Below are 25195 nucleotides of genomic sequence, written 5' to 3' on the forward strand. Positions count from 1 at the left end.
GTTTCCCAGTGTCCATTCACCTGGCTTCTGCCACTGGTCTTCGTGCCCAGTAAAGGTTTGGCATGTCATGGTCTCTTGTCTCGGGTTCTCACCCAGAGCTCAATCTGCTGCTTACAAACTGAGCTACCCAAACCAGCTGTATTCCTTAACAATCACTTTGCCCCTGGGCACAGCCCCGCACACGCTGAGCTTGGCAGCCTGTCCCCCCAAACCATGGCTGTTATTAGCATGTTTAAAGCAAAACTCCTATGCTGGTAGTTCACAGAATCACAGAATGCGTCAGGTTGGAAGGGACCACAGTGGGTCATCTGGTCCAACCTCCCTGTTCAAGCAGGGTCATCCTAGAGCACATGGCACAGGATCGTGTCGAGATAGTTCTTGAATATCTCCAGTGAGGGAGACTCCAGAACCTCTCTAGGCTCTGTTCCAGTGTGAGGTCACTGGCACAGTAAGGAAGTTCTTCCTCATATTCAGGTGGAACTTCCCGCGCATCAGTTCTTGCTTGTTCTCTTATCCTGTAGCTTGACACCATCAAGAAGAGCTTGGTTCCATCCTCTTGGCACCCTCCCCTTAGATACTTCTAGACACTGACAGGGTGCTCTCTCAGTCATCTCTTCTCGAGGCTGAAGAGGCTCTCCTCCCTCAGCCTTTCCTCATGAGATAGATGCTCCAGACCCTTAATCATCTATGTTGCTCTCCACTGGACCCACTCCAGGAGCTCCATGTCTCTCTTGTCCTGAGGAGCTGGTGGTGAGGGTTTGTGAGGGGCAGGGGGATCAGTCAATCAATGCTAATGCAGAACTGCTTTCTCAGGCTGCACCTTTCCAGGGCAAACTGTGTCAGGGGAGGTTAGGTTGGATATTAGGAAAAGGCTCTTCACCCAGAGGACGGCTGGGCACTGGAACGGGCTCCCCAGGAAAGTGGTCACAGCACCAAGCCTGACGGAGTTCAAGAAGCATTTGGACAACGCTCTCAGGCTCATGGTATGATTCTTGAGGTGTCCTGCGCAGGGCCGGCAGTTGGACTTCTCTGACCCCTGTGGGTCACACCCAAAACAGAACATTCCTTAACGCTGTGACCCCACAGCCCAGCGCGGCCAGGGCGGGCTTTGCGCACGCGCAGTGGCGCTCCCCCTCCCCCACGGCGGGCGGGGCGGGGCGATGACTCGTGTGCGTGACGAGCGCGCCGGCCCGGGCACGCCCCGCCCCGCCCCGCCCCGCCCCGCCCCCGGCCGCTGTCGCTCACCGGGCCGCGCGAAGCCGTCCGTCAGTCAGTCAGTCAGTCGGTCGGTCCAGCGCGAGCCGCTCCCGCCGCCTTCCCACCTTTCCCGCCGGGCTCTGAGGGGACACACCGGGAGCGGCCATGAAGATCTGGAGCTCGGAGCACGTGTTCGGGTGAGGGGGCCGGGCGGGAGGGATGGGGGAGGGGCGCGGCGAGACCCCAGGCCGGGCCACGCGGCGTAATCCGGCCCCGCCGGGGTGACGGCGGAAACGGGGAATGCCGCGGGCGCGGCCGCAGGAGGAGGAGGGGAGGCCGCGGGCAGGCCCCGGCCGTGCCGGTCCTGCATCGCCTCGGGCTCTTTCTTGCGCGGCCAGACCCCGCGCCAGGGCTTCCACCACCTCGGGAATAGCATTCCAACAGGGCAGAGTTGTAGAGCCGGCCCGGCAGCGTGATGGCTTGATAGAGGGATGGGTGTTCAAGGAAAAATAACTTTCACACTATAGAAAAAATGATCTTAAACTCCTGACGTAGTCGATGATATATTCCAAAAGGTATGGCCAGGGCGGCTGTGTACCTTACCTGCCGGGAACTCCCGCTGAGGTGCCCAGCAGCCAGTTCCCTCAGTAAGTTTCCTTCTCATTAGTGCTTTTCTGCATTGGACGTGGTCCTGTCCATCCAGTTCCACCCTTGTGCAACGAGGGAACAACCCGGAAAATTATCAACAGGTGTGTGACAGGCTGTGTCGGGGAGCAGACGTGGAGGATGCAGTGCCGGTGCAGCCCTTGGAATGCCACCACCACCGCCGATGCGACTGCTACAGGGTCTTAAAATAAATTTTGGAAGCCTGAATAGCACCGGGGGTGACAGTTCTTAAAATATTTACAGAATATCCCAGATGTGTCGCTTTAAACTTATTTAATTACGTCAACAAAATTCGTAGCACTGATGTAGTTGTTCGGGGCTCAACTTCATCATCGGTCTGGTGTAAGTGAACTGTAGCTTCTGACATGAAATGTCAGGCAGAGGGAAGTAAAGGCTGCTAGTGCACGGCACAGCTTCTGAGTTTGAGATGAGTATCTGTCGCCTAGGGAACACAAAAGCTATTTTTGTCATTTTCTTGTCAAGATCTGTATTAGAACACCCCCATCTTATGGCATAAGGTGTGGAGGTGTAGGTAGTTCAGTTGAATGGTTAATAAAATATTGTTGAGCCTTATCACATCTCTGACTCAATCCCTCAGGGACACTTGACAGAAATTTGACATTTTCAGTTTGTGTATCTTCTGTTAAAGGAGATGAATAGTCTCTGAAGATAACAAGGAACAATCCTCCTCTTTCTGCTGTAGGAATGGAGGGCTCTTATTTTTCCTGCCTACGCTAATAAAGCTTTCCAATGCTTTTCTTACTGGAAAAAGAACTTATTTTTCCAAGTTTCTGTTTGTTCTTGCAGTGCTGTACTGTTGGTGCCCTTCTGTGCCAGTCTATTTTAAGACTAAAAGTAGTGTTGTCAAAAATAAAATCCATTTAGGGCCCTAAGTGCAAGTCTTAAGTACAAGTTGGCACCCCTAATCTTTCTTAAGTTAGATACCAATTGTTGAATTTTTAAACATACCTTTAAAGGCTATAAACTTATCATTGCAGATCAGTCAGTTATTCTGAATATAGAAATAACTACCTAGGGACAGAATTTCTGTAGTGGATCAAGTCCATTATTTCTGTAGCCTCCTCTGTTTCAGAAAAAAAAGAGCGATGTGGACAGCCCAGCCTTGAATAGCAGGGCTGCTGTGATCCCAGGGGTTTGAGATTATCAAAATTCGTTTCATAAAAACAGTTCTGTACTGAGAAGAGTATCCATAAGTGTAATTCATGCTAACAAACTGCTGGGAGCAGTAGTACAGGTACAGACATAAGGCCGTGAGCTCATGTGGTTTCTAAAAATCTGTTTCTTTATTTTGAACTTCTTGATAATTTTTTTGTTGTTGTCGAATTCAATTTCACTTTACCTTTTTTGCTATAGGAAGCTAATGGTTTCCACTTCAGTTTATTTGGTGTGCTTAGAATTATAGAGGAATTTATGGAGGTCATCTAGTCCAGCCCTCTTCTCAAAGCAAGACAAATTGAAGTGTGAGGTCAGGTTGTTTTCCTGGTTAAGTTCTGGAATGAATTGAGATTTCAGCAATCTCTGTGGGCAGCTGCCCTGTCAGTGAGGGGTTTCTGCCCACCTAATTGGAATGTCACTTTTAGCAATCAGCATCTGTTGCCTCTTGCCCTCATTTCTGTTAGTTTTTGGTTAATAATTCTTTGCTTCACTGTGAAAGAAGAATTAATTTTTTTTTTCTGTTTGTGTGTCAATACTTCCTTATTGCCCTTCCAAGCATAACTGTATTCTGACTTCTGGAAGCTAGAAAGTTGTACAGCATGTGCCATATTACACAAACTAGATCCTGATTTAGTATTCTTTGAATACTTGTGATTGAATACAAAATAGTTACAAACATTCTCTCCCCTTCTTTTTACAGACATCCCTGGGATACAGTGATCAAAGCTGCTATGAGGAAGTACCCCAATCCAATGAATCCATGTGTGGTAGGAGTAGATGTCCTTGACAGAAGCCTTGATAACCAGGGGAGGTTGCACAGTCACCGTCTTCTCAGCACAGAGTGGGGATTGCCAAGTATTGTAAAAGCCGTACGTTTTCATAGTCTTCATGCTTTGTCAAGGGTGTGGTACACTTTTATGTCATTGTCTGAATTGGAGCTGAATTCAGAGTAAAAGCTTAATCCCTAGGAAATGTCATCCACAAGTGTCACACAGGCTACAAGGAGCATTCTTGGTGATGAGAATACTTTGTAAACTTTATTATGTCCATAATGTATGTCTGTATGTCTGTAAATGCCTCCTGGGCTGGTCTGTGCCATGCTGTAGGACTGATACAATCTACCAGGGTGAAGTCTTGCCACAGGTCACGGTTGTCTGGTATCTATGATTTACTCTGGATTTATTTGGGGTCACTGAGAACATGGCCTTTATGAGTTTCAAGGTTCAGTTTGTTTGTTTAATTTTGGTACTTGACTTTTTTTTTTTTTTTACCTTCAGATTTTAGGAACAAGTAGAACTCTTACTTACATTGAGGAACATTCTGTGGTAGATCCAGTGGAAAAAAAGATGGAGCTTTGCTCAACTAATGTGAGTGGTGGCTTAAAAAGTTTCTGGTAATTAGTTCTGGAAGTTAGATGTTTTGCTCTTAACATTTAGATTAGAAATGTGTTTGCATCTTTCATCAGAAGGTAATAATTTCTATATCTTAGTGTCTTAGATGACTCTTTTTTTCTCTCTTTCTTCTCACAAATAGGAAATTTAAATACTTCAGGATCAAACATTTGTGATTCTGTTTTTAATGCAAAAGTATTTCTTGGAATGCGTGTAAAATAGTTTGACTTTTAGATCAATGAGTTGTTATACATTACACTGCCATTACAACAAAAGTTTCAATGTGAAATGCCTTTTTTCATAAAATGTAAATGAAGTATTAGGCTATATTTTGGTATCCTCGGAACTCATAACTATCAGATTTAAAATGGGGTTGTCTGTAGGAGAGCCTTGTCTCTGTACAAGAGGCATTCTCTTTCATGGGTATTAATTTTCTGTATAGTCCAAGTAGTGGTATGGTGGTCTTTGTCTTGAAGAGCCTCTAAACCGCTTGCCATAAATCAGACTTGAGACTCAGAGAAAGCTGCTTGTGTTTTGTACAAATGTGAACAGGAACTTTGATGTAATTAGATCGAGGATAGGAGAAGGTGCATCACCCTATATAGGTCTTTTTATTGACTGTGTTCTGAGTTCTATATTCTGCTTACACTGCTGACACTAAACTGAGTGCACTATAGTAGTGCTGCTGGTAACAGAAAAATGAAAGGTGGGAAGTGAGGATTTCAACTCTTGTTTTCTTTTTAAGATTACTCTCACAAACTTGGTATCTGTTGATGAGAGACTGGTTTACACGCCTCATCCTGAAAACCCTGAGAAGTAAGTAAGGATATTTGTGTGCATCTTTGTGGATAGGAGACATTATGTTAGTCCAGTTCAGTTTAGGTATTAACCTTTCTTTATTCTGTTACAGAACTGTGCTAACCCAAGAAGCAATTATTACTGTTAAAGGCATTAGCTTGAGCAGTTATCTGGAAAGCTTAATGGCGAACACAATATCTTCTAATGCCAGAAAGGTACATCTTTATTCTGTTCTCTCCCTTTCTCCACCCACTCCATTGTTCTTTTTGTTGAAATAGTAATTGTCAATTGTGTGTGTTGAATGCTGTATTTAAATTATCTAAATTTTATGCACAGCATTTCAACTGGTTTTTGTAGGACCTCAGTAAGTAGAATATAATTTCCCACAGTATGAAAAGGTGTCACTACTGAATCTTTGTTTTTTAACTAGAATTGCACAGCAGAACAAACAAGCTTCTGTGTGTATGCTACAATTGCATATAGAATACACATTTTGTTAGTTGGGTTTTGTTTTTTTTCTGCAGTACCTTTTTAAACACTAACCTCCTATTTCCAGGAATTAGTGCTAGTAAAGAATGTAACTTCACTTTCAGCCTTTATAATCTGGATTTATCAGTTAATGCCAGCATATTTTTTGTGCTGCTTTGTCAGTTCTAGTTACTATCCGTTATTGAGCTGTCTCCTTGACTTTGGCTGAAAGTAATAAAGTGTAAGCAGAAGCATATTCTTTGAAGAGGTGAGACTGTGCTGGCTCTCCTAGGTAACACTAGACTGACTCCTCTGTCTTGTGCTTGCACAGGCAGAGCTATGGGAATGCTTGGGCACTTTGTCCTGTAGTTGTTTGGGGAAGAAATGGAGTTGCTGGAGCAGCATAGGCCTTGCTGCCTAACAGCAGGATGAGTGCACCTGGAATTTGAGTTTGTGCTCTGCATTGCTGGAGAAGCTCAGCACAATGGGAATCTGGCCCAGGTAACTCCTGCTATGCTGGAGAGCCTGTGCTTTGGCCAGCCCTTTGTCCTTGTGAAAGATTTTGCTTGACCAAGACAATGTAAGCCAACTTGATAGGAGGCATGAAACAACTAGATCAGAGAGGAGAAAGCCTCCTTTCCCACCCTTCTGTGTGCTTCTCCTGAAGTGAGAAGAAAACATGTTAAAACCAGGGGGTGGGGAAGGAATGATGAGTCATTTCTAGACACTGAAGATTACCTTTACCTAGCTGAGTGCTCTCTACTGGAATGTATTTCAATTAAATCACAGTTCTGTCCTGATCTGGTCTCCATTTAAAAGCCTATGGAGGGCACAGCGCCAGCTAGCTGGCACGTCCACATAACTAGGCACACTTAAAAACACTGTCTGAATTCCTCTCGTGGCATCTGTCTCATTTGCATGTCTCTGTTGAACTTGGATAAAGAGTGTAAATTTTTCTTGGTATCTGTTCAGGTATTGCCTGTGTGAAAGCTCAATTTCTTTTAAAGATTGTTCTGTTCTGCCATTTTCAAGGAACACGCTGGCTCACAAGCTTCTTGCAAACCAGAAAGACTTTGTTGTCCTGTGTGTTTCACTGAAAAGTCTCTACAGATTTTTAACTTAGCAGGAATTTGTACTTGCTGTTACCAGCCCTTTCTTTGCTAGCCAGTAACCTACTGTGCTACTACGAGCTCTTCTTCCATGCTGTGCTGTGCCTCTGTGCTCTTAGCACTCCTCTTAAACTTCATGAAAGTTGCTGAAAAATGTTTTGTTTTTCTGAAGAAATTGGAATTATTGAGAGTTTGCTCTGAGGTAGAGGTGGCAGATGACACATTATTATTTTTAATGATTATGGAAAAATCATTTGCCATATGTTGTAAATCTTTTTTGTGTTACTCCAGGGGTGGGATGCTATTGAGTGGATAATTCAAAATTCTGAAAGCGCTCTAAGCTAACAGTTCTCCACACCTACAGTTTGTACTAACTAGTGGTAATGCCAGCATTCTTCTTGGTACAGCATTTCAGCTTCCTAGCAAATATGTGCATGGACTGTTGGCACGTGGATTTCATAAGTTAACCTGCATGTATGTTTTACACACATTGCATACAGGAATGGCAGACATTCATTACACTGCAGTTGTAGAGGGTGAGAGTAGGTCCAATCCAGACTGGATCCACAAACCTGTGCTTATGCCACTGGACAACCAACTTGCTGCAGCCATGTCTTGTGCCACACAGTCTTGCTTATGGTTTGAAAGTGGAATGATGATGACTGCAGACAACCGGGGATGTGAAGGAATCCGTCCACAAAGTGTTTGATCTGGTCCTAGTTTCTGTGATTTCAGCATGTAAATAAATCTGGTACCCAAAGAAATTAATAAATCGGTTAGTGAGTGGAATTGGCATTATGAAACAGAACTGCGTTCTTAGGTTATAAAACTGATTTCTTGAAACAGGTTGCCTAACAGGGGTAATCTTTTGCATAGCAGAATTGTATTTGCTTTTCTTGTGCCTGAGGAATATTGTTGCCCTTCTGAGGAAATCTGTACAAAGCTTGAGGCTGTCAGGGTGCCAGACTGTTCCTGCTCTTCACTGGTCTTGTAGTTATATTCATTTTGGTGGTGACGTGTCCCTGCAGTGATGTGCCTATGAACAAATCTGACTTCAGAGTTGAGAGAATTGAGTGTACTTGCCTCTTGTGATACCTCTGTGCAAATTGTTTTCCTTCTACTAGTCAGTGTAGCTTGTCCTTGTCATTCCTGTATTGGCTTGTGCTTCAACTAATAAGATTTCTTAAAAAAAAATATATCCATTATGCTGCTTCTCCTAATTAAGAAAGTAGGGCTTTCTACAGTGCTTACTTTGAGATCTGTGTACGCCATGAGTGTTTGCTTTTAAGTTCTCATTCCACTAAGCTGTTTTTCTGGAAAACATCAACTAAAAAGGCTCAGCATTTATCAGTCACTTAAGCTCAACCAACAAATCTTTATATGCAGCGCTTGTTCTGCCAGACACTTCATGCTGCTGACATATGCAATAATGACTAATACAATATGCATGCCTGGTTATGAATGTGCTTGCTTAATGACTTACTAGAGAACTTGTACAATATGAGATTTTATAGACCAGTCCTCTGTCAGATTTTTTCTGATAACTGGATGATTTTATAATACTTGGAGGCTTTGCATCTGGTTGAGATTTCTAACTTCGTTTCCTATGCAGAATATTCCTGAAATCTTCCTTGCCAATATCACGAATTTATTCTTAGCTGCAAAATATAGCATACAGTATATGTGAGTCTAAGGACATACACAGACCTACGTAGTCTCAAAAACTGAAGGAAATATCTTGGTGCTCCAGTTGAATGTTGTGGATTTTTAAAAATCATTTAATCTTATCAACAGAGATATCAAATAAAACACAATGACGTGATTGTTTCATAGTCGGGGCCAGAAAAGAATCTCAGCCTTTTTCTACTGCACATTTTCTGTGGCAGGGATGCTTGACTTTCTGACAAAGTCTTCTTTGTGCAATTAGACAAATATAACATCTAAGCTGTTGCTGTCTCACTCAGTTCTCTGTGCCTGTGCCACCTCAGAGAGGACATTTAAACCTGACTTTTAGATGTCCAAATGCCAGTTTACTGAAAGATGATTCCTCTTCTCTCCCCAACCCGCCCCCCCGATTTTTCCTTAGGAGCACTCCTCTCAGCTAATTCACTACTAGTTAGGACTTGTTGCTATGCAGTAGCCTGCCTGTCTGGGCGGTTTTATGCCTGCTTTGCTGGTGTTCCCAGGTCTTGCACAGCGTGTGGAGAAGGTGAAGGTTATCACCTGCCGAAGAACAGTTGCTTTCATGCTCAAATGGAAAGAACTCAGAACTTAAATCATCCCCTCCTAGGGTCTTTTTCAGCAACCCATGTTTCAGTCGGACAATTTAAATTATGTTTTCTTCAATATTATTAGTAAATAAAGGTGTATCTTGAACTCAGTTAACTTAAACATACCAGTTCTTGAGGTAATTTGGGGTGGAGCTGAATCTCCCTTTATGAGCTTTGACTGAGAGCTGAGCACTTTATTCTGATACCTGCATGACTTTTCTCAGTCTAAGGACTGGCTGCCAGTGCAGATGTAACAATTAGTGTTTATTCTCATTTATATGGAAAACCCGAAGAGAAACAGAGTCAGCTCTTCACCAAGCTTAGTTAGGGCTTGAGATAAATATACTCTTATTCTTAGTAAAACTTTATTTCTTTTAAGAGTTTACACCTTGCAGCCTTGATCTGGGCTTCTGATATTATTCCAGAGTAATGTTTCTAGCCTGAAAAAAAATCCTTCAAGAGTATATGTGTGTTGTTCTGACACTTTTTTTTTCTTAGGTTTTCAAAGCTGCTTATGCAGATTCTTGTTTGTGCTTAGTGGTTCATAAAAGACAACAGCAGGTTCTGGAGACTATGAGGTTTCTGTGCACTTTTTCACCTGTAATGCATGCAACAAAATGAGTACAGCACAGTGTGGAACAAAACTGTGTGTGGAGAAGGATATTCCCCTCCTTTCTATCAATCTCTGCAGAGAGCCTGAATACTGAGACTCGCTCTCGTGAAGATTTAGGACTTTTGGGGCTCAAACCTTTATCTGCAGAACTCTAGACTTGGCCAGAGCCATGTGGTTCTCTCCTCCTTGCTGCTCTCCACTGTTCATACTTATTCTTAGTAGAGTAATAGAGGTGAATGTCTCTTGACCTCTCTTTAAGTGAAAAGAGGCCAAGTGGTTTCCTGATCTGATCCCATCTGCTTGCTTTGGCAAAAGCTGCTATTCTGATTGCAGAGCTCTGAAATCTTGCACTTCTGTTTAGTTAAAGTACTTCTTATTTTCTTGGCTTCATTGTGCAGCTGGCCGCGTTTTGTGGTCATCGGGATGCAGCTGCTGTAGGGTCTTCTTAAGGTAAAAGGTTTTTGAGAGGCTCATTGTGCTGGGTTCTCCAGCTCTTACTAAAGCACTGGCTGTCAGTTCATAGCTTTGGGGCACTCCCATTCTGAGGACTGAACAGAGAAAGATCATACCTTGATATAAAATGTGCAACTGTAGTCTCTCAATTAGTGCGGTTTAGGTGCTGAAATGTTGCTATGCATGAATATAGAATTCAGTGTGAGTCCGTTTCTGAACTCTTGACAGATATCAGGTCACTTAGATGCTACTTCAGAGAGACTTGGAAGACTTTCTTTGTCCTGGATCTTCTCAAAAACAGTCCACATAACTTGGTTAATGAATCTGAAAACAACATCTAGATTTTGCTGTAAATCTACCAATATTCTTTCAGTGGTGGGAGCAGCAAACAGTAAAAACAGAGATCCTCTTAGGTAAGGAAATTTAACTGCTGATTTAGGCTTTTTGCCTAGATGTACTACTGGGAGCTCACAGTAGTGAGCTTCTGTCTTAGGGATTAAACAAATGCCTTTTCAGTGAAGTTTCCATGAGAAGATGGTAAGAAATTATCGATATAATCTGTACCAAATTATGCAGGGCATGAAATTAATTTTAAAACAAGTCCCATGTCTGACAGAGGAAAAACTATATAAACATGAGCAGTGATGGTGTATCTGTTCTGATCCTGAATTCCAGTATTTTTTCTGGCAGGGTCGGGATGCCCTGGAGTGGGTGATCAGCAAACTGAACACAGAACTGGAGGAGCTGAAGTCAACACGCGAGGGCATGAAACCAGCCATGGCAGCAGCCTCAACGGAAAAATAAAACCAAATGTTTGGTTTCACCAAGTAAAACCACGTAACTGACAGAAAAGTCTTATTCTGCGGACTGCTCCCTTCCAAGGCTGATCTGAAGAGGTTTTGTATATTTATAAGAATTTTGGATCAGTGGACAAGTAACCTCATCTGTCATCTCCACAGCAGCTCTTGTTGCCTACTGAAGATTAAATTGACCTCCTGCAGATGCTCTTTTCGTTTAAACCATTTATTTTTAACACTGGAAACAAAACATTAAGCACATTTAAGACAGCCTAAATGTGCCTTTTTAAACAAAGATAGAGAGTATGTTATATTTGCACGATCTCAGTTTGTCTTACTCAAACTTGAAAAGAATGCATGTGTGGTATTAAGGGTTTTCCATGTGAATTTTTGTTCTGTGAAGGGCTGATAGGTCCTAGAGCACTGAAGTTTGTCTGGTTTATAATGTGATAGTGTCTTATGACCAGTTAAAGGGAACTACGTGGTCAGAACATGATACTGTAGCATTAGATACTTATCTAGAGGATCATCCCAAAAGGCTACAACTTGTATGGAACTAACACTTATGCTGTTTAAATGTGCTGCCGGAACGTGGCACCAGATACTTTACCTCTTATGTTTGTATCCAAACAAAGATAAAGTTTCTATTGATGTTAATAACCTAAAATAGTTTTTTTGGTAGGGAAAAAGTTATAATTTATTTTCTTATTTATTAACTTGTTCTAGTTCCTCCCCTCCTTATGAGGACATGAGTAGTAATTCCTGGAAGGTGCTGGAAAATACTTATTTATCTCTAAGAAGAGAACTTGTAGGCTACTTGAATGAAGAGACCTTGCTGTTCCACTGGTCCTTGCTCTTTACATCATGTCTTAACTGAGGGAGAAACTGATGCAATAACCAGAAGAGTTGAAATGAGAAATGAGCAGGAAATTTGAAATCCAAATGGTATAAACAGGAACTTTTCATTCCCTGAATGGAAAAAACAAGTACAAGAAAACCAAATGAACTCTCCTTCTTTGAGTGCATTCTGTAACTGAATTTTTTCAACACTTTTCCACATTGGTACAAAATGGTTTTAGAATCATTTTAAATGCTTCTCATTATCTGGAAAAATACTCCAGTAATTGCAGAAACTGTTTCCTATAAAACATGCATAAATACATATTGGTAACGGTCCTAGCCTTGTCTGATGTTTACAAAATTGTTATGTTTGATCCAGATGTAGTATATATTTCTTAGACAACCCTCTTAGGGCATTTTAACTTATTTTTTGTTATGCACACAAAGTGAAATAAATGTTGCAAGGATGTTTACTCGTTCAAGTGGTAAGCATGTGCTTAGGAAGCTGTTCAAGAGCATGAGTAACTTCTAAAAAACTAGAAGAGTAAAATGTTGGTCACTGTTTTGATCTGGTAACTTTAAAGTGTCTGTAGCTTAAGGGAATTTTCAGCATTCACATTCTGGTTCATTTGAACTTTAATTTGGGTGTAACTAAATTACATATCCTAATGAATAAGCCTACTTTAAAAGATATGTATATTTGTTGAAAGCAATTAAATGAATAGCTGATATTTACATTACTCTTTTCATGTGGACCTAAAGCCCTTCTTATTTTGTAACAGAAACTTGGAGCTTAAAGGCTGATAGGAGCCTGTTTCTGGAAGATACACTGGATAGCTTTGGTGCAGGTCAGTTGTTGTCCCCTTCTCAGAGAAGTGATGCCACTTCCTGGATAAGGAACACAGAAGATGTTCTAGCTTCTGGTGGCATTCTGCTAGGAAGGGGAGTGCAGCCATGGCAGAGCTCTGCAAAAAAAAAGAATAGGAAAAGTTGAGTAAGTGTGTGTGCCCTTGGAAACCTGTGCTGCACCATTTCTGTACATGCCTCCTGGAGGTGATGAAAACATGACTGTCAGCAGGGGTAGGAAGGTGTTTGGAGAGGTTCACGTATTGCTTTGGTTTGGAAGAAGAGTTGCCTAGAGCTGCTTTTTGCATCAGAAGTGAAATATTTGCTTGGTATTGTCTTAAGGCTGACTGACTTGTGTTTAGCACCTTCCAGCACTAGCTGGCTTCCCAGAAAAGTCACCATAGGCTCTTTCTGGGTCTGAATTTCTCTGCCACACCATAGGGTCAATACCAGTTACACATCAGTTTTCTGGATTACTTTTTTGGTTTTGGGCTGCTTTCGCTCCATGTTTTGTCCCATTTAGGAGCTGTATGCCTAGACACTCGGTTTTCCAATCTGTCTGCTGCTCCACTTGCCAGGAATCGGCACCTTTCCTACTTGTGCTCAGTCCTCTTCTGCTTTTCTCTTGGCTAAATGGTAGTGGGGAAGCTTTGGGTAGGAAAAAAGACTAATTTTTTCTGGAGGCCAGTTGTGTCATTCAGCTGCCTCTCTCCACTGCCAGACAGTGCTGCTGCCTCTTACCTTGTCTTAGGGGTAGGTGACACTTACGGATCTGTGGGATTATTGTTCTTCCTGTGGTTGCTCATTGTGTACAAGGGACATTGCCAGGGTGTACAAGGGACCTTGCAGCAGTGGTCACACTGGGACCACATGGGCTCCAGTGTTTAGCAGATCAAGTGGTTCTTAATTTTCGATAAGATTTCCTGGACGGTTTCACCCTTCTGCTCTCTGTCCATCTGATTTGCATATGAGGCTCCAATCGTTCTTCTCCCTTGACCATGTGACTCTTCTCCATGAGATCTAGTGGGATCTGTAGCTGTGTATGCTGTGCTTAACACTGTTTTTGCAGCACTTCAATTCCCACTCAAGTTCTTAGACTGTTATAGTCCAAGTTGACCCTTGAGGCAAAAAAACCACCCTGCCTTTGGAATTGTTTATCTTTGTGGTTCCTTAGAGAAACTCCTCCAACTTTTTTTTCTACACTGGAAATGGCTAAAAAATGTATGTGGAAGTCAGTTTTTTGTCATGTGCATTGACTGAGGTGTCTGTCAAAGGTGGAAAGCTGCATGTGAGGGAAAGTGCTAGGCTGCTTGTGGGGAGCAGGGATTGTGGCTTTTGGGATTGATTCAGGAGGAAAAGGGCACGCAGGAGAAAAAAAATGTATCAAGCAGAAATGGTGTGAAGTCAACACTCATTAACTTGGAAGGATCTTGAGGTGCTGGGGACCAAGCAGAAAGCTCAGTGCTTATAACCATGCTGATTAATAGTAACAAATGCCACTTTGAATAAGAATTCTGCACTTGGGGAGTTGAAAGTAGAATTAAAGTTCAGCTTTGTGAGTTGGGAGAGGGAGGTTGTTTGCTGTGGTTCAAGCTGAGGCTGGCAGTTCAGTGTTTCTCGGCCGCTGGGTTGCAATTCAAGGGAAAAGGGAGTATAGAGGGTTGTGATGCAGGGGGTGGTTTAAGAATTTAGTGGTGGCATATCAGGTCTTCAAACTGGTTGGAAATATGGCTGCTCCCCCTGCCCAGTACCTGTAGCTGTGTGCACGTGCCTGCTGTGGAAGCAAGAAGCTGGGGAGAGCTGGTTCCTGAGGCAGCGGTGGTTCCCAGAATGTGGCAAATGGGGCATGTTAGCTCTTGGCTCTGAAGGGTTTTAAGATGTTGAAGATGCCAAACTCGAGGTAAACTCTGGTTTCTGGTTGATGGTTTTCATGCTAGTGTGTAGACAGGCTTGTGTGTACAACAAAAGGCACTAACTTAAAACAGTGTAGTCAAATGGTCTGGTGTGTAATTTATTGATTTTGTGTAAACTATCCTTTTAATCTTTTCCCTGATTTGCCCGTGTGCCAGTGGGAATCTTCCATGCTCCTCCATGCGTCTTACTTCTTCTCCCCCATCAGGTCAGCAGGCGTGATGGGGGAAGGATCATATTTGCTGAGACAACAGGCAATCCCAGTGAAACTTGTGTATTCTTGAAGGACTTGCCTAACTTAAGCAAAGGCACTGATCTGCAGCAGGGGGGGCGTGTCAGGAATTGTAGTATAGCACATACTGGGCATTGATGTATCTGACAACCTAATGAAGTAGTGCCGAGTATGGCCAGTGACATTCCTTGATGTGACACTTTTCATTCAAATCTTCGGGTGGAGCAGTGGGTAGGTAACACCCTTCCTACTGCACCTTCCTAGATTGTGAGCCGTGAAGGGCAGGGCTGTGAAGTGTCTACGTACGCTATGGTGCTACCTGAAGTAAATGACATGCACAGTTTAAAAAAACACTTCTGGGTGTAACTATTTCAATATAAAATTGGCTGTGGCTTTTCAGAAAAGGCTGCAGAAAAATCGTTTGTGTTAGTCCGTGCTGGGTGAGCAGCAGGACCCAGTACCAGGCTCCCTGAAGCTTGCTATAAGCCACACATCACAAAAGCTCTGCAGGGGTCCTCTGGTTGTGGACTGGTACCTCCATCTGGGACTGGCAGCTGCTTCATTTTGCATTAAAGCAGCAAAGAGTCATCTAAAACTATTAGCCCTGATTTGTAAATAAGACTATATTTATCTAATAAACCATCTTCTTACCCCACTGACACCACTCGCCACCTGTCAGGATCATGCAGGTTATAGGCTAAGCCTTTTAATCGCAGCTCCATGAAGCAGGTCATGCATTCACTATGGATTCGTCCAATGAAAAGGCATTTTTGTGAAACACAAGTCCTATCTTTTTAATTTTTCCACAGCTGAAGTGATTGAGGTATGATTCTCACTTAAATGGAAGGCACCTGCAAGTAACATGATCAGAAGGGGTCCTAATCTGAGGTCCTGCTGGTGCAATACCTTCCCTTTTACTTCACTATAATTTTGTCTCTGACCTAGTTAAGATCTGCAGCAGCTGAGGTTCAGGGCTCTACCTGGCCAAACAAATGTGGAACATGCCCTTGCCCGCTGTGCTCTGTAAGAAATGATGCTCGTCAACTTTACAGTTGGCTCAAGAAAGTGAGAGTAATGCAGTAATATCCAAGAGCTTTTTATTAGTAATGCATAAACATGAAATTGCATTTCAGTACCACATAACATGAAAACAAGAAGACAATTCTGTTGCCTTTCTCTGTTAGAGCTGATGCCCCTGATGTACCTGAAGCCACACAGACAGTACATGCACAGTGACAGCACGGAAGCAGGAGAAGTTCAAAGGGGAAGGGTTTGTGCTTTGTTCATGTCCAAAAAGTGCATCTCCTGTTTGAGTTTTCCTTTATTAAAGAAGGGCTTTGGGGAGGGGGAACCAGCTTTAACAGAATAAAGCTCAAATACACTACTCACTATCTCTGTTTTGCTTTCTGATTCACAGGTAATGTAACCACCAGCCCCTTCAATAGAAACATGCTCATCTTAAATGTCTAAGCTGAAGCTGGGCCTTGGCTGCCTCTCTAGAGACCTGTGTCAGCTTAACTGGTGCTCATTTCCACTGAACTGTGGAAGCCAGCCTCCTGCAGAAGTTGCATCAACTCATGCCCATGTCCTTTAATTCTAGATTTAGCAGCCTCTGAAATCCAGTTTAACAATTCCACATTGCAATGTCTCGCCTACAGCCTGTCCTGCAAAAGCCAAAGCATTGCTCGTTCCCACTGTTAAGCACTGATGTGACTGGTTAGAGAAATGCAGGGAGGACCTGAAGCTTTGTGGAAATGTTACAGCATGGGAGGCATGAAGATTATGTTTTTTTTTTCATACTGGATGCACTTTTTGTTTTAACTGAATGTCAATAATGAAACAGGTCTTTTTCAGCTGTGAGCTGACAGTAGTAGCCTGGCACCTTGGAAGTCTATCTGCTTACAAATGTGTTTTTTAATTAGCTATAGTAAGGTCTATTCCAAAGGGTCTGTTCCAAAGGGCTTCCTCTAGAAATATTCTACAAGAAACCATCTCAACAACCGGTTGTTACTTCAGGACAGAATACCTGTGTATCTGACACTCAGTTCAGCCAGGCACTGCCGCTGCAAAACAGCCCAACCAGAGAAGAAACTGGAAAGTTACTGAATTCTAGTTTAGTGCAAATAAACAAACTAAGCTACTGCTGTGTAAAATTGGCTGTGTCTACTTGATACCTCTTTAGCTCCATCTCCTGATAATGCCCCATGACATTTGCTAAGTGCAGATCTACCATGGTCAAATTCATTCACGAGTCTTTGCTTATGAAGTTTCAACTCTCTGGAATTCCTTTCACCTGGAAGGGGTGCTAATTGCTTTCAAGTAGTGAAAGCACTGCAGGATCCTTTCAGCTCTGACACTGAACAACTCAGCTCTTCAGCAGCAGCTCTCAAAATTCTTTAAACAGTTGTAGCCACTCTGTTTTTGCAGATGGGGACCCGGGGACATGGGTCATGGACAAGCTCATGGCTTGTGCTGGGTCAACTGAGGAACATGACCGTCTCTGGGATTTTTCAACGTCAAAGTGTGGGCACAGGGAGGGCCAGAAACTGCCTCTGTCATGGGCTGCTGGAATTCATGGGTGCTGCTCAGCTCCCAGCAGGAGAGGACTGGGGCGCAGGATTCGATGGAGCTGCCGAGAAAGAAGTGCTCATGAAAGGCCGCTCACCAGGAAGGGGTTTCTGTGTCTGTGTATCACGTCAGGCTGAGCCAATGCCCCTCTGTCATGGTTCTCCTACCAGAAAATTTCCTGTGAATAGTGATTTCAGGTACCCAAAAAAAAAAAAAAAAGCTGAAACACAGTAGTAAAAATCAGACAGAAACAACAATAGCGGTTTTTATAGCTGGAATCATTATTCATAAACATTCTCAGATTGGCCTTAAGGTACACACATACAAAAGAGGAAATAAACCAGAGCAGCTCCAAGTTATGAACATGGCAATAGTATAAAATTTTCTGATAACATGAACATAATCTATATGCTGTAGCACCAGTTGCAGCACCGTTCCCTCATGCCTGTGTGCTGTCACTGTTTCACAGATGAGACTGAGCTCGTAAGAAAGACATTCCTAAATGGTGTACAGAGCTGCTAGATGAGGTAAAGCATGAAGGTAGCAATCAAGGAGCTTAAAGCTGGAGCTTCTAAATTAGTTTTAACCTATAGAGCATGCAGCCAGTATTAACCAGGGGATTGATGCTGAACTTGCCTGGGGAAAGAGGGAAGCTTGGGAGAGAACAATGTAATAGTTGTGATAAAAATGTCTCCACTTCTGGTTTAAAAACAAACCAATCCATTAAAAACTCCTCCAAAAGACTGCCACCATTTCTCTCTCAATGATGAGGGAGGGATGGAGATCTCCCAAAGCCTGTACCACATGCAGGACAAGCACGCTGCCTCAGGTACAGCCTGCCAGTGTTGGAAGAAGCAGCACATTGGTAACAGAGGGATTTGGCTGGAAATGATGACTAGGAGCTAAATCACATCACCGGGGTTACACAAGCAGTTTTATTGCTATTCTAAGGGTACTTGACATGTTTCCATCCCTTCATGCAGCCCAGCCAGTGTTCAGCTGTTATGCAATCATTTTCATTAACAATTCTTTGCCAAAAGAAACATGACTGATTTTACAAAATTATAAAAGCGCAAAAAAGAGAGAGACAGAACCTTTAAATCAGCTTCCACATGAATAATTAACACAGACAAAGGTTATAATGGAAAGGCATTTTATTTTCACCAGGTAACACTCCTCCATGTAAAAAGGAAGTAATGGGGAAAGAGAAAAAAACACAACAACCTCCCAAAACACTACTGTCAGCATGAACACTTGAAAGATCAGGTCTGAGAGCTGCAGCAAAGGCCTGCTCACGTCCTCCATCGCCTCCGTGAGGCAGAGCTGGTTTTGCATTCCCCACAACCAGGTTCATGTACAAAACAAGACTGGTGCTGCCAGAGGCATTTTTAGCTCCTTGGGTCTCCTATGACATATTTAAACAAACCTTGGGCATACTAATAAAGCTAAAAAAATGAAAATAATTTAAAAATTCATGGAAGGGAGCTCACTGTGCTAGTTCTGCATTCGTTTCAGCAGTAATTCTCTCCAGGATGCCTCTTGAGTGCAAACTGCATTAGGGGGCTGAAAGCATCAACTCTAATAAAAGATAACAGCCAACACACATATAAATAAGACTCATTTCCTTTTTTAAAACAACATAGGAAAGTCAATTCCCACTGCATGATTGATGGAGATTTCCTAAATATTAATAAATATATTACAGATATTTACAAGCTTCTGTTTTCATCCTCTGATGCTACTGTGAAGTTCAGACCGTAAGTAGGACATGCTGGGCAGCACCGCGGGGTGTGCAGGCAAATGGCTGCAGTAGATTTGGGATGCTCGCGCAAGCAGCGAGATGGAAAGCTAAAAATAGCCCACTCCGCAGAGCCAGGCAAGCAGGGAGCTGAGCTCCTTCAGGCTTTGTGTGACAAACCAACCCGCCGCTTTTCCTTTTGCGGAATGAAATGCCGGGATAATGCGGGCAATTGTGCCAGGGAGGAAGGGATGGGAGGCAAGGGGAGAGGCAGCCCTCCACAACATGTTTTCTGGAGTCTGCCACAGAGTCTGTCAGCAGCCTGGAGGGTTTTTTCCAGGGAAAAAGGGAGGTTATCCAGGCATGGCAGCGCTGTGTGAGCAACAGGGAGCAGTTTGTACAACCACTGCGTTGTTGTTCAGTGTCTGTGCCCTGCCCAGCATAGCTGAGCCCAGCCTGAGCCAAGGACTGCTGGGCAGCCCGGAAAGGCACAATTGCAAGGCTCTGCTGCTGCCCCAGAGCCACTCCTGAACACTGCCAAGGTGGAGGGGGGCACAGGCATGAAGGACTCATTTCCCTTTGCACAATCAGGATTTACTTAGTCCTTCATCTTGCCTGCTCTACAACATCCTAAATTCCTCTCAAAGAGGAAGATAAATATGCTGGATACTCTGCACCTCAGTGGCTTGAGGACAGCAGAGAAGAGGACTGTGAGCAGAGGTCTGAGTGACGGTGGCCAGAGGATTTCCATGAGAAAATTATGACAACAACAACAGCATAGATGCAAAGTGAGATTTCCTGCATTTCTTTCAGTCTAGTTTCCCTGATGCACTGTGCAAGCCAACACACTGCCTGGTTTTGGCACAGAAACAAGAAAAAGTGCTGATGTGACTGAAGACAGGAGACCCTTCAAGCAACAGCAGAACCTTTCCCATCAGCCCGTCTCTGCTGCTCACTTTCTGCAATCCTACATACTTATCTCATGCCAGTACTTTAGGTGCTTTAACATGCGAGACATTTTTCCAGAGGTATCCCGAGGAGAGGGCCATGACACCTGACTTTACATGGGACAGCTATGAGGGAGAGTTAGCACTGAGCCCTGTTTTTCCTGTTTGCATTGGTTCAGAAAAAATTAGAAACTATTCCAATAAGCCCTGCATATGCAAAAATTCTCATTTTCCAAGGGGGTGTTTAACGAAAAATAGGGATGGAAGAGTCCCTGGGAAGGTTTACAGAGCATGTGCTTTTCAAATCAGCTTAGAAGAGATGACATGGCCGGCTGCTCCTAAGGCTGCAATGTGACATGCACAGAGACTCCGAAGGGGAAGCCTTGCTCCCCTGGGCAGCAGGAGGCTCCCGCAGTGAGGCAGCAGCCCAGCTACTACACCGGAGCCGACCAGCCTTGGTGCCTCCCAACCTCAGCACGGTGCCTTGCCAGGGCTGGAGGGGCAGTCTGCCTCTTGGGCTTTGTGGACAGGGGAATCTGTTTTGATCAATATATTTTTAAAATCATGTTATAGAAATATAGTCCCAGCTACTTTGGAGCAGTTCTGAGGTATCTCTCATTAATCTGAAGTATAGAAATGTTAATAAATAGATCTGACACTTTGCTGCTATGTCATTCTATAATACACTGCTATATAGATATTAAATATGCCCCAGGGTATTAAAAATTTATGAAAAAGTTACAGTAGTTGATTTTCAAGTATCAATAACTTGGCTATGTTAGCTTGTTTTAAATACCAAAAAGCTCTGGCCCCAAATTATTGACTAAACCCTGGCTATGCATGAATTAAAAAAAAAAAAAGTAATTTGAATATTAAAAAAAGTACAAAAAAGCACAAGATGTCAGTTGATGTAACATCGTTGGAACTTCTAAACAACTAGTCTAGCACGGTTTTGTGAGTGAATTAGAAAGGGGAAAAGAATGAAAAAGAAAAGATTAAAAGAAAAAAGAGGTCGCTCCCAATCTGAGACAGCACTGTCCCAAATTTCAGCAGAACATGAATTTTTACAGCCAAGTTATAAACCCCAGAAAAAATGGGGTTACTAGTGGATATGCTGTCAGACAGAACTATAGCAGTATCTGTGTGCTCCATTATAATACAAATTTACACCTTACTCACTGCTTTCTCTGAGTAACCACAAGAACAACTTTACAGGTATTCAGTTAAAATTAGAAGCCTCCCTTATTTCCTGTCCTCCTCATAAACTGTACAACTCTCTCTACTACTAAAATTCACTGCTACTAGTAGTCATTATCATACATTCAAGATAGAAAGTAAACTACTAAAACCTGCTCAGGAGACACTTAGAAGTACACTAAGGCTTAAAAAGTTACAGCAGCTCGGGGGTATGGCCAACCACACGGGTGAAGAGCTCTGTCGCCTGCTTTGCCCCAGGACACAGACACTGTAGAGCCCTGTGCTGAACCCTGATCTCAGAGCAACTGAAACGGTTCCAAGGAAGATGGTTTTACCCAGAGCCACTCACACTCGGTGCCTGGTGTGCGATACAACCCTCTGCTGTTTCAGCTAGGACGTGAGCACAACGAGGGTGGTAGCGCCCGTATGACTTACTGTTTGCTACTGTGCTAACACTGACACTTGGTTAGGTTTGGTTCCCCACCAAACACACGTTTTCATCCCATCTCCTGAAAAATGATTCAAAGCAGGGTTAAAAAAAGACTGAAAGCAAGAAAAGGCTTTCTAGTTTCGACGCACACGTACAAAAGAGGCAACAATTTCAAACGATTGATTTTCTTCCAGTGGGAGCAGCTGACCCATTGCATCATTCTGCACAGATCTAAACATAGCATCCTGTGTCTCCGGGAACCGCTGGAGTAGGAAATCCTGTGACCTAATGCAAATCCAAGCCAGCCGAGTGAAACGAAGCAAGGGAATTGATAATCCGTTTTCAGTGACCTTGCCCATGGATGATGACCTCATGAAGACAAAAGCAAAGAAAAAGGCACACGGGCTCAGATCTCATTGATAGTCCTTTCGGAGGGGCAGTAATCGGAGGTTCCCGGGGATGACATGTAGAAGGACTGTGTTTTCCTTTTTAATCTGGCTCGCTTGTTGGCCAGAGATAGGCTGCGCCGGCTTGAATTGATGATTTCTGAAATAAACTTCTTGCAGTCCACGCAAACCTCCATTGTGCTCCAGTCCTCCATTAATTCTTTGGGAAACTCTTCATGTGACTTATCCACAGACTTGGACCTTGAGGTCAACCTGAAAGGCAAAAGAGCAGCATCTGTCATTTTATTCATTTTAGCACATCAGAAGGGTCTGGATTTAAATTTTCTTGGATTAGCTTTGACAACCATCTGTGTATAAGACATAAAACCAACAGATAATTTGATAATATCAAAGTGAAAAAAATTGTGAAAATTTGAATTAGAAAAATTAGAAAAAACGTAAATCTGTGCCCAAGACATCACTGAATTCCCATTCAGTGTGTGATTCTAGCCTGAGAGATTTATCTCCTTCACACCACACGTTAAGGATATTTTTGCAGAGGTACTACAGAAATACAGTTGTCCCAGACTCATAATATTTTTCAACTGTAATGTGAAAAACGTTTAAGAAGACACTGTCAGTGTTGCTATTTCTGTAAATTAAAGCAAGAAGTAGAAGACACCTGGCTTTTCAGGCTTCACAAGAGTTACTACAAGCATTAGAGACATTGACAACTACCAAACAGGTAGACAGCATCTTAACGATTGATAACCTCGTATGGAATTCGCAACAGACACAAGTGAGCTCGGGTTGTTTCTCACCTGCTCCGCAGTGAATGGTGGTGACTGGTAGAGGGCTTCTCTGGCCTCATAAAGCTTTCTCCTCTTTGCAAGGTTGAAGGTCCCAGTGAGAAGATGGGGAGAGTAGAGTATGGCTTTGATGGCAACCGCATCTGTTGAAAACAGCAGAGGGAACATGCGGCATCATTACAAAGATTGCAGCTTTTTAGAAAGGCTCTAACCGTAAGTTCACTTACTTACTTTTTTGCAACACTGTGAGCATACAGGCCTGTGTAAGAAAGAAAGAGCATGAGTCAATCCACTAGGAAAAATAGAGATAAGAGATAAATGTTTTCAGGAGTTAAAATCCTCCCCCATCCTCCCCTTAAAGAAACATTTTCATTTTTAAGGCTTCTTCAACATAATAACTTCAAATCAGAACATGAAGCCAAAAGAAGGAAGAAACACTAAACAGGAAATACAGCTAAATTAAAAAATAAATTAAAAAAACCCCGAAAATAAGCTGGTTTTCCTCTAAAGAAACCTCCTTTGGTAAGTGAGACACTAACTCAGTGGCTACATAGATCTCCTGACTTATTGTCTCACTGTTCAACTAAAAATCTACAATTTTGCCTGCAAATGATTCCTTCTCCCTTTCCCCCGTCCCAATACTTAAAAAATAACTCAGAAGGTAAATTGCCTTGAAATGTTTTCCCCAACAACAGAGGCTGTGGAACTGTTGACTGGGGAGTCTGAGTAAATTCCAACTTCTTTCCCATAAGCATAAAAAACAAATGAGTGTTTCCCTCACTTTCAGTCAAAAGTTTCAGTCCAAGGAAGCAATTCTGTCACTTAGGATAGAAATATTTTTGCACAGTTTTGGATTTTTTTAACATAGACTGTTATAGAAATAAACCCAATCAACAGTAGACAGCAGAAATTTTTGAGGGTTTCTAATGTATAAACCAATAATTTTCCCTCTGAAATGGTACCCATTTATTAACACATATTAAATATTTACCTCTTACAGAACTGACAAGTGTAAGACCAGGTAAAGAAAGAAAACCTTCTTGTTCGACAGCAAAAGCAGAGCTAAAAGAAGAACAGAGGAATCCACAATGTTAGGCGAAGTCACACACAGTGATGACTTCTTGTACCAGTTGCTATCAGCAAGATCACAGTTGTACTACTACATCCAGTTCTGGGGTTCATACTTCTAAGATGATATTGAAAAGAAGGTCCAGAATTTTATCTTCATATATTTATGAAGGGGTAAATTAATTAAACCATCAACTTACTTTGAGATTTGATAAAAGCTCATTACTGAGCTTTATATATCATGACAAAAGGCAACAGCTGAATCTAAGATTCTTGTTCCTCTGCCTTGAATGTATTAAATTTTTAAAAGAAATCTGCATACTAGAGACAGGTAGGCCTGTGGGTAAAATACACAGCGAAGTCAAAATACACTTGCTGGAGGTGTTAAAGAAGCACAAGTCAAAAGTGGGGGAAAAGGGTGCTGCTTCCACTGGTAAGTACCAATTTGCAGTTTACAGAAAAAAATGCCTTAGTGAATAGGTCTCTAATATTAAACTTCTTTCTGGGGGTCACATGTCGTCTGACTTCTCTGAAGACTTTTATTTCCTCTGTGCTTAATAGTAAGGATTCATATATGAAGAACTTGCAGTTTTCCTGCTATCTGTAACCAATCCCGCAGAAGGTATGGGGACAGAAATCACTTCAGTCAATGAAGTTTTAAATGGACACATACAGATACACTGTGATAATTGCAAATGCTACTGCATTTTTATAGACAATCTAAACAAACAAAGTATTTCCATGAAAAGTTTTCATGTTTCTGCACATACTTCAAGGCAGCTGACCCATGTGTTATATATTTAGGGGGAGTTTTGGATAACTCTTCTTTCTCTCCAATACAGGATAAGAAACAAATGTGTAAATGGGAAGCTTGTGCAACTGGCCTCCCTCAGTAACCTTTGGAGCCTCCACAGACTCAGCCCTACCTTTCCTTTCTTGAGAGCAGTGTAGACATCTTTATATTGCTGGTACTTTTCCAGCTCTGCCTTCACCAGCACCTGACGGATGTGCATGACCTCCTCCACTGTCAGAGCCAGACATTCCACTGGGTAACAGAACTCCTCCTGGAAGCCAAAAACCCCATATTATTTCAAAGACAAACAGCTTCTTCCACACGCCAACCTAGACAACCAGCCACCTGGTTAGTAACTCCAGAAACAGGGGGTTTCTCCCTTCAAACTGGAATAGCACTGGCTCTTTCACGGGCATCACGTGACTACCAAACCATTGGAAGTGCGTAGGTGGTATTATGTTCAACCTTCACAACAATGACAGTTTGCTTAAT

At 42.7% G+C, this 25195-nt stretch overlaps 2 protein-coding genes across 7 annotated transcripts in view; one reads left to right on the forward strand and one right to left on the reverse strand.

Moving 5' to 3' along the window:
• The first annotated feature begins 1221 nt into the window (after nt 1-1221).
• Nucleotides 1222-16151, forward strand: PRELID3A (PRELI domain containing 3A). 3 transcript variants are annotated; one of them, XR_010431156.1, is made up of 7 exons: nt 1222-1394; nt 3740-3908; nt 4317-4406; nt 5176-5246; nt 5341-5443; nt 7097-7206; nt 10832-10977. XR_010431156.1 is itself a non-coding variant. In XM_064657243.1 (7 exons), exons 1-6 carry the CDS (start codon nt 1363-1365, stop codon nt 7148-7150), a joined length of 519 nt encoding a protein of 172 aa, XP_064513313.1. In that variant the 5' UTR covers nt 1222-1362; the 3' UTR covers nt 7151-7185; nt 10832-10977. The 3 variants fall into 3 exon arrangements, 2 of the variants coding, with proteins under 2 accessions (XP_064513313.1, XP_064513304.1); XM_064657243.1 differs by having other exon boundaries at nt 7097-7185; XM_064657234.1 differs by lacking the exon at nt 7097-7206 and having other exon boundaries at nt 1225-1394; nt 10832-16151.
• Nucleotides 16152-17596: 1445 nt separating this feature from the next.
• Nucleotides 17597-25195, reverse strand: part of SPIRE1 (spire type actin nucleation factor 1) — a 124903-nt gene continuing 117304 nt past the window's right edge. For all 4 annotated transcript variants that reach the window (XM_064657126.1, XM_064657109.1, XM_064657117.1 and 1 more), the window contains 5 exons: nt 24837-24974; nt 23834-23904; nt 23074-23101; nt 22855-22985; nt 17597-22306 (listed from right to left, as the gene is read on the reverse strand). In XM_064657126.1, coding sequence (XP_064513196.1) covers nt 22054-22306; nt 22855-22985; nt 23074-23101; nt 23834-23904; nt 24837-24974 — 621 coding nt within the window. In that variant the 3' untranslated portion in view covers nt 17597-22053. The remainder of the gene's footprint in view (nt 22307-22854; nt 22986-23073; nt 23102-23833; nt 23905-24836; nt 24975-25195) is intronic.

This window comes from Pseudopipra pipra, chromosome 1 (genome assembly GCF_036250125.1).
Source record: "Pseudopipra pipra isolate bDixPip1 chromosome 1, bDixPip1.hap1, whole genome shotgun sequence".
Classification (NCBI taxonomy): domain Eukaryota; kingdom Metazoa; phylum Chordata; class Aves; order Passeriformes; family Pipridae; genus Pseudopipra; species Pseudopipra pipra.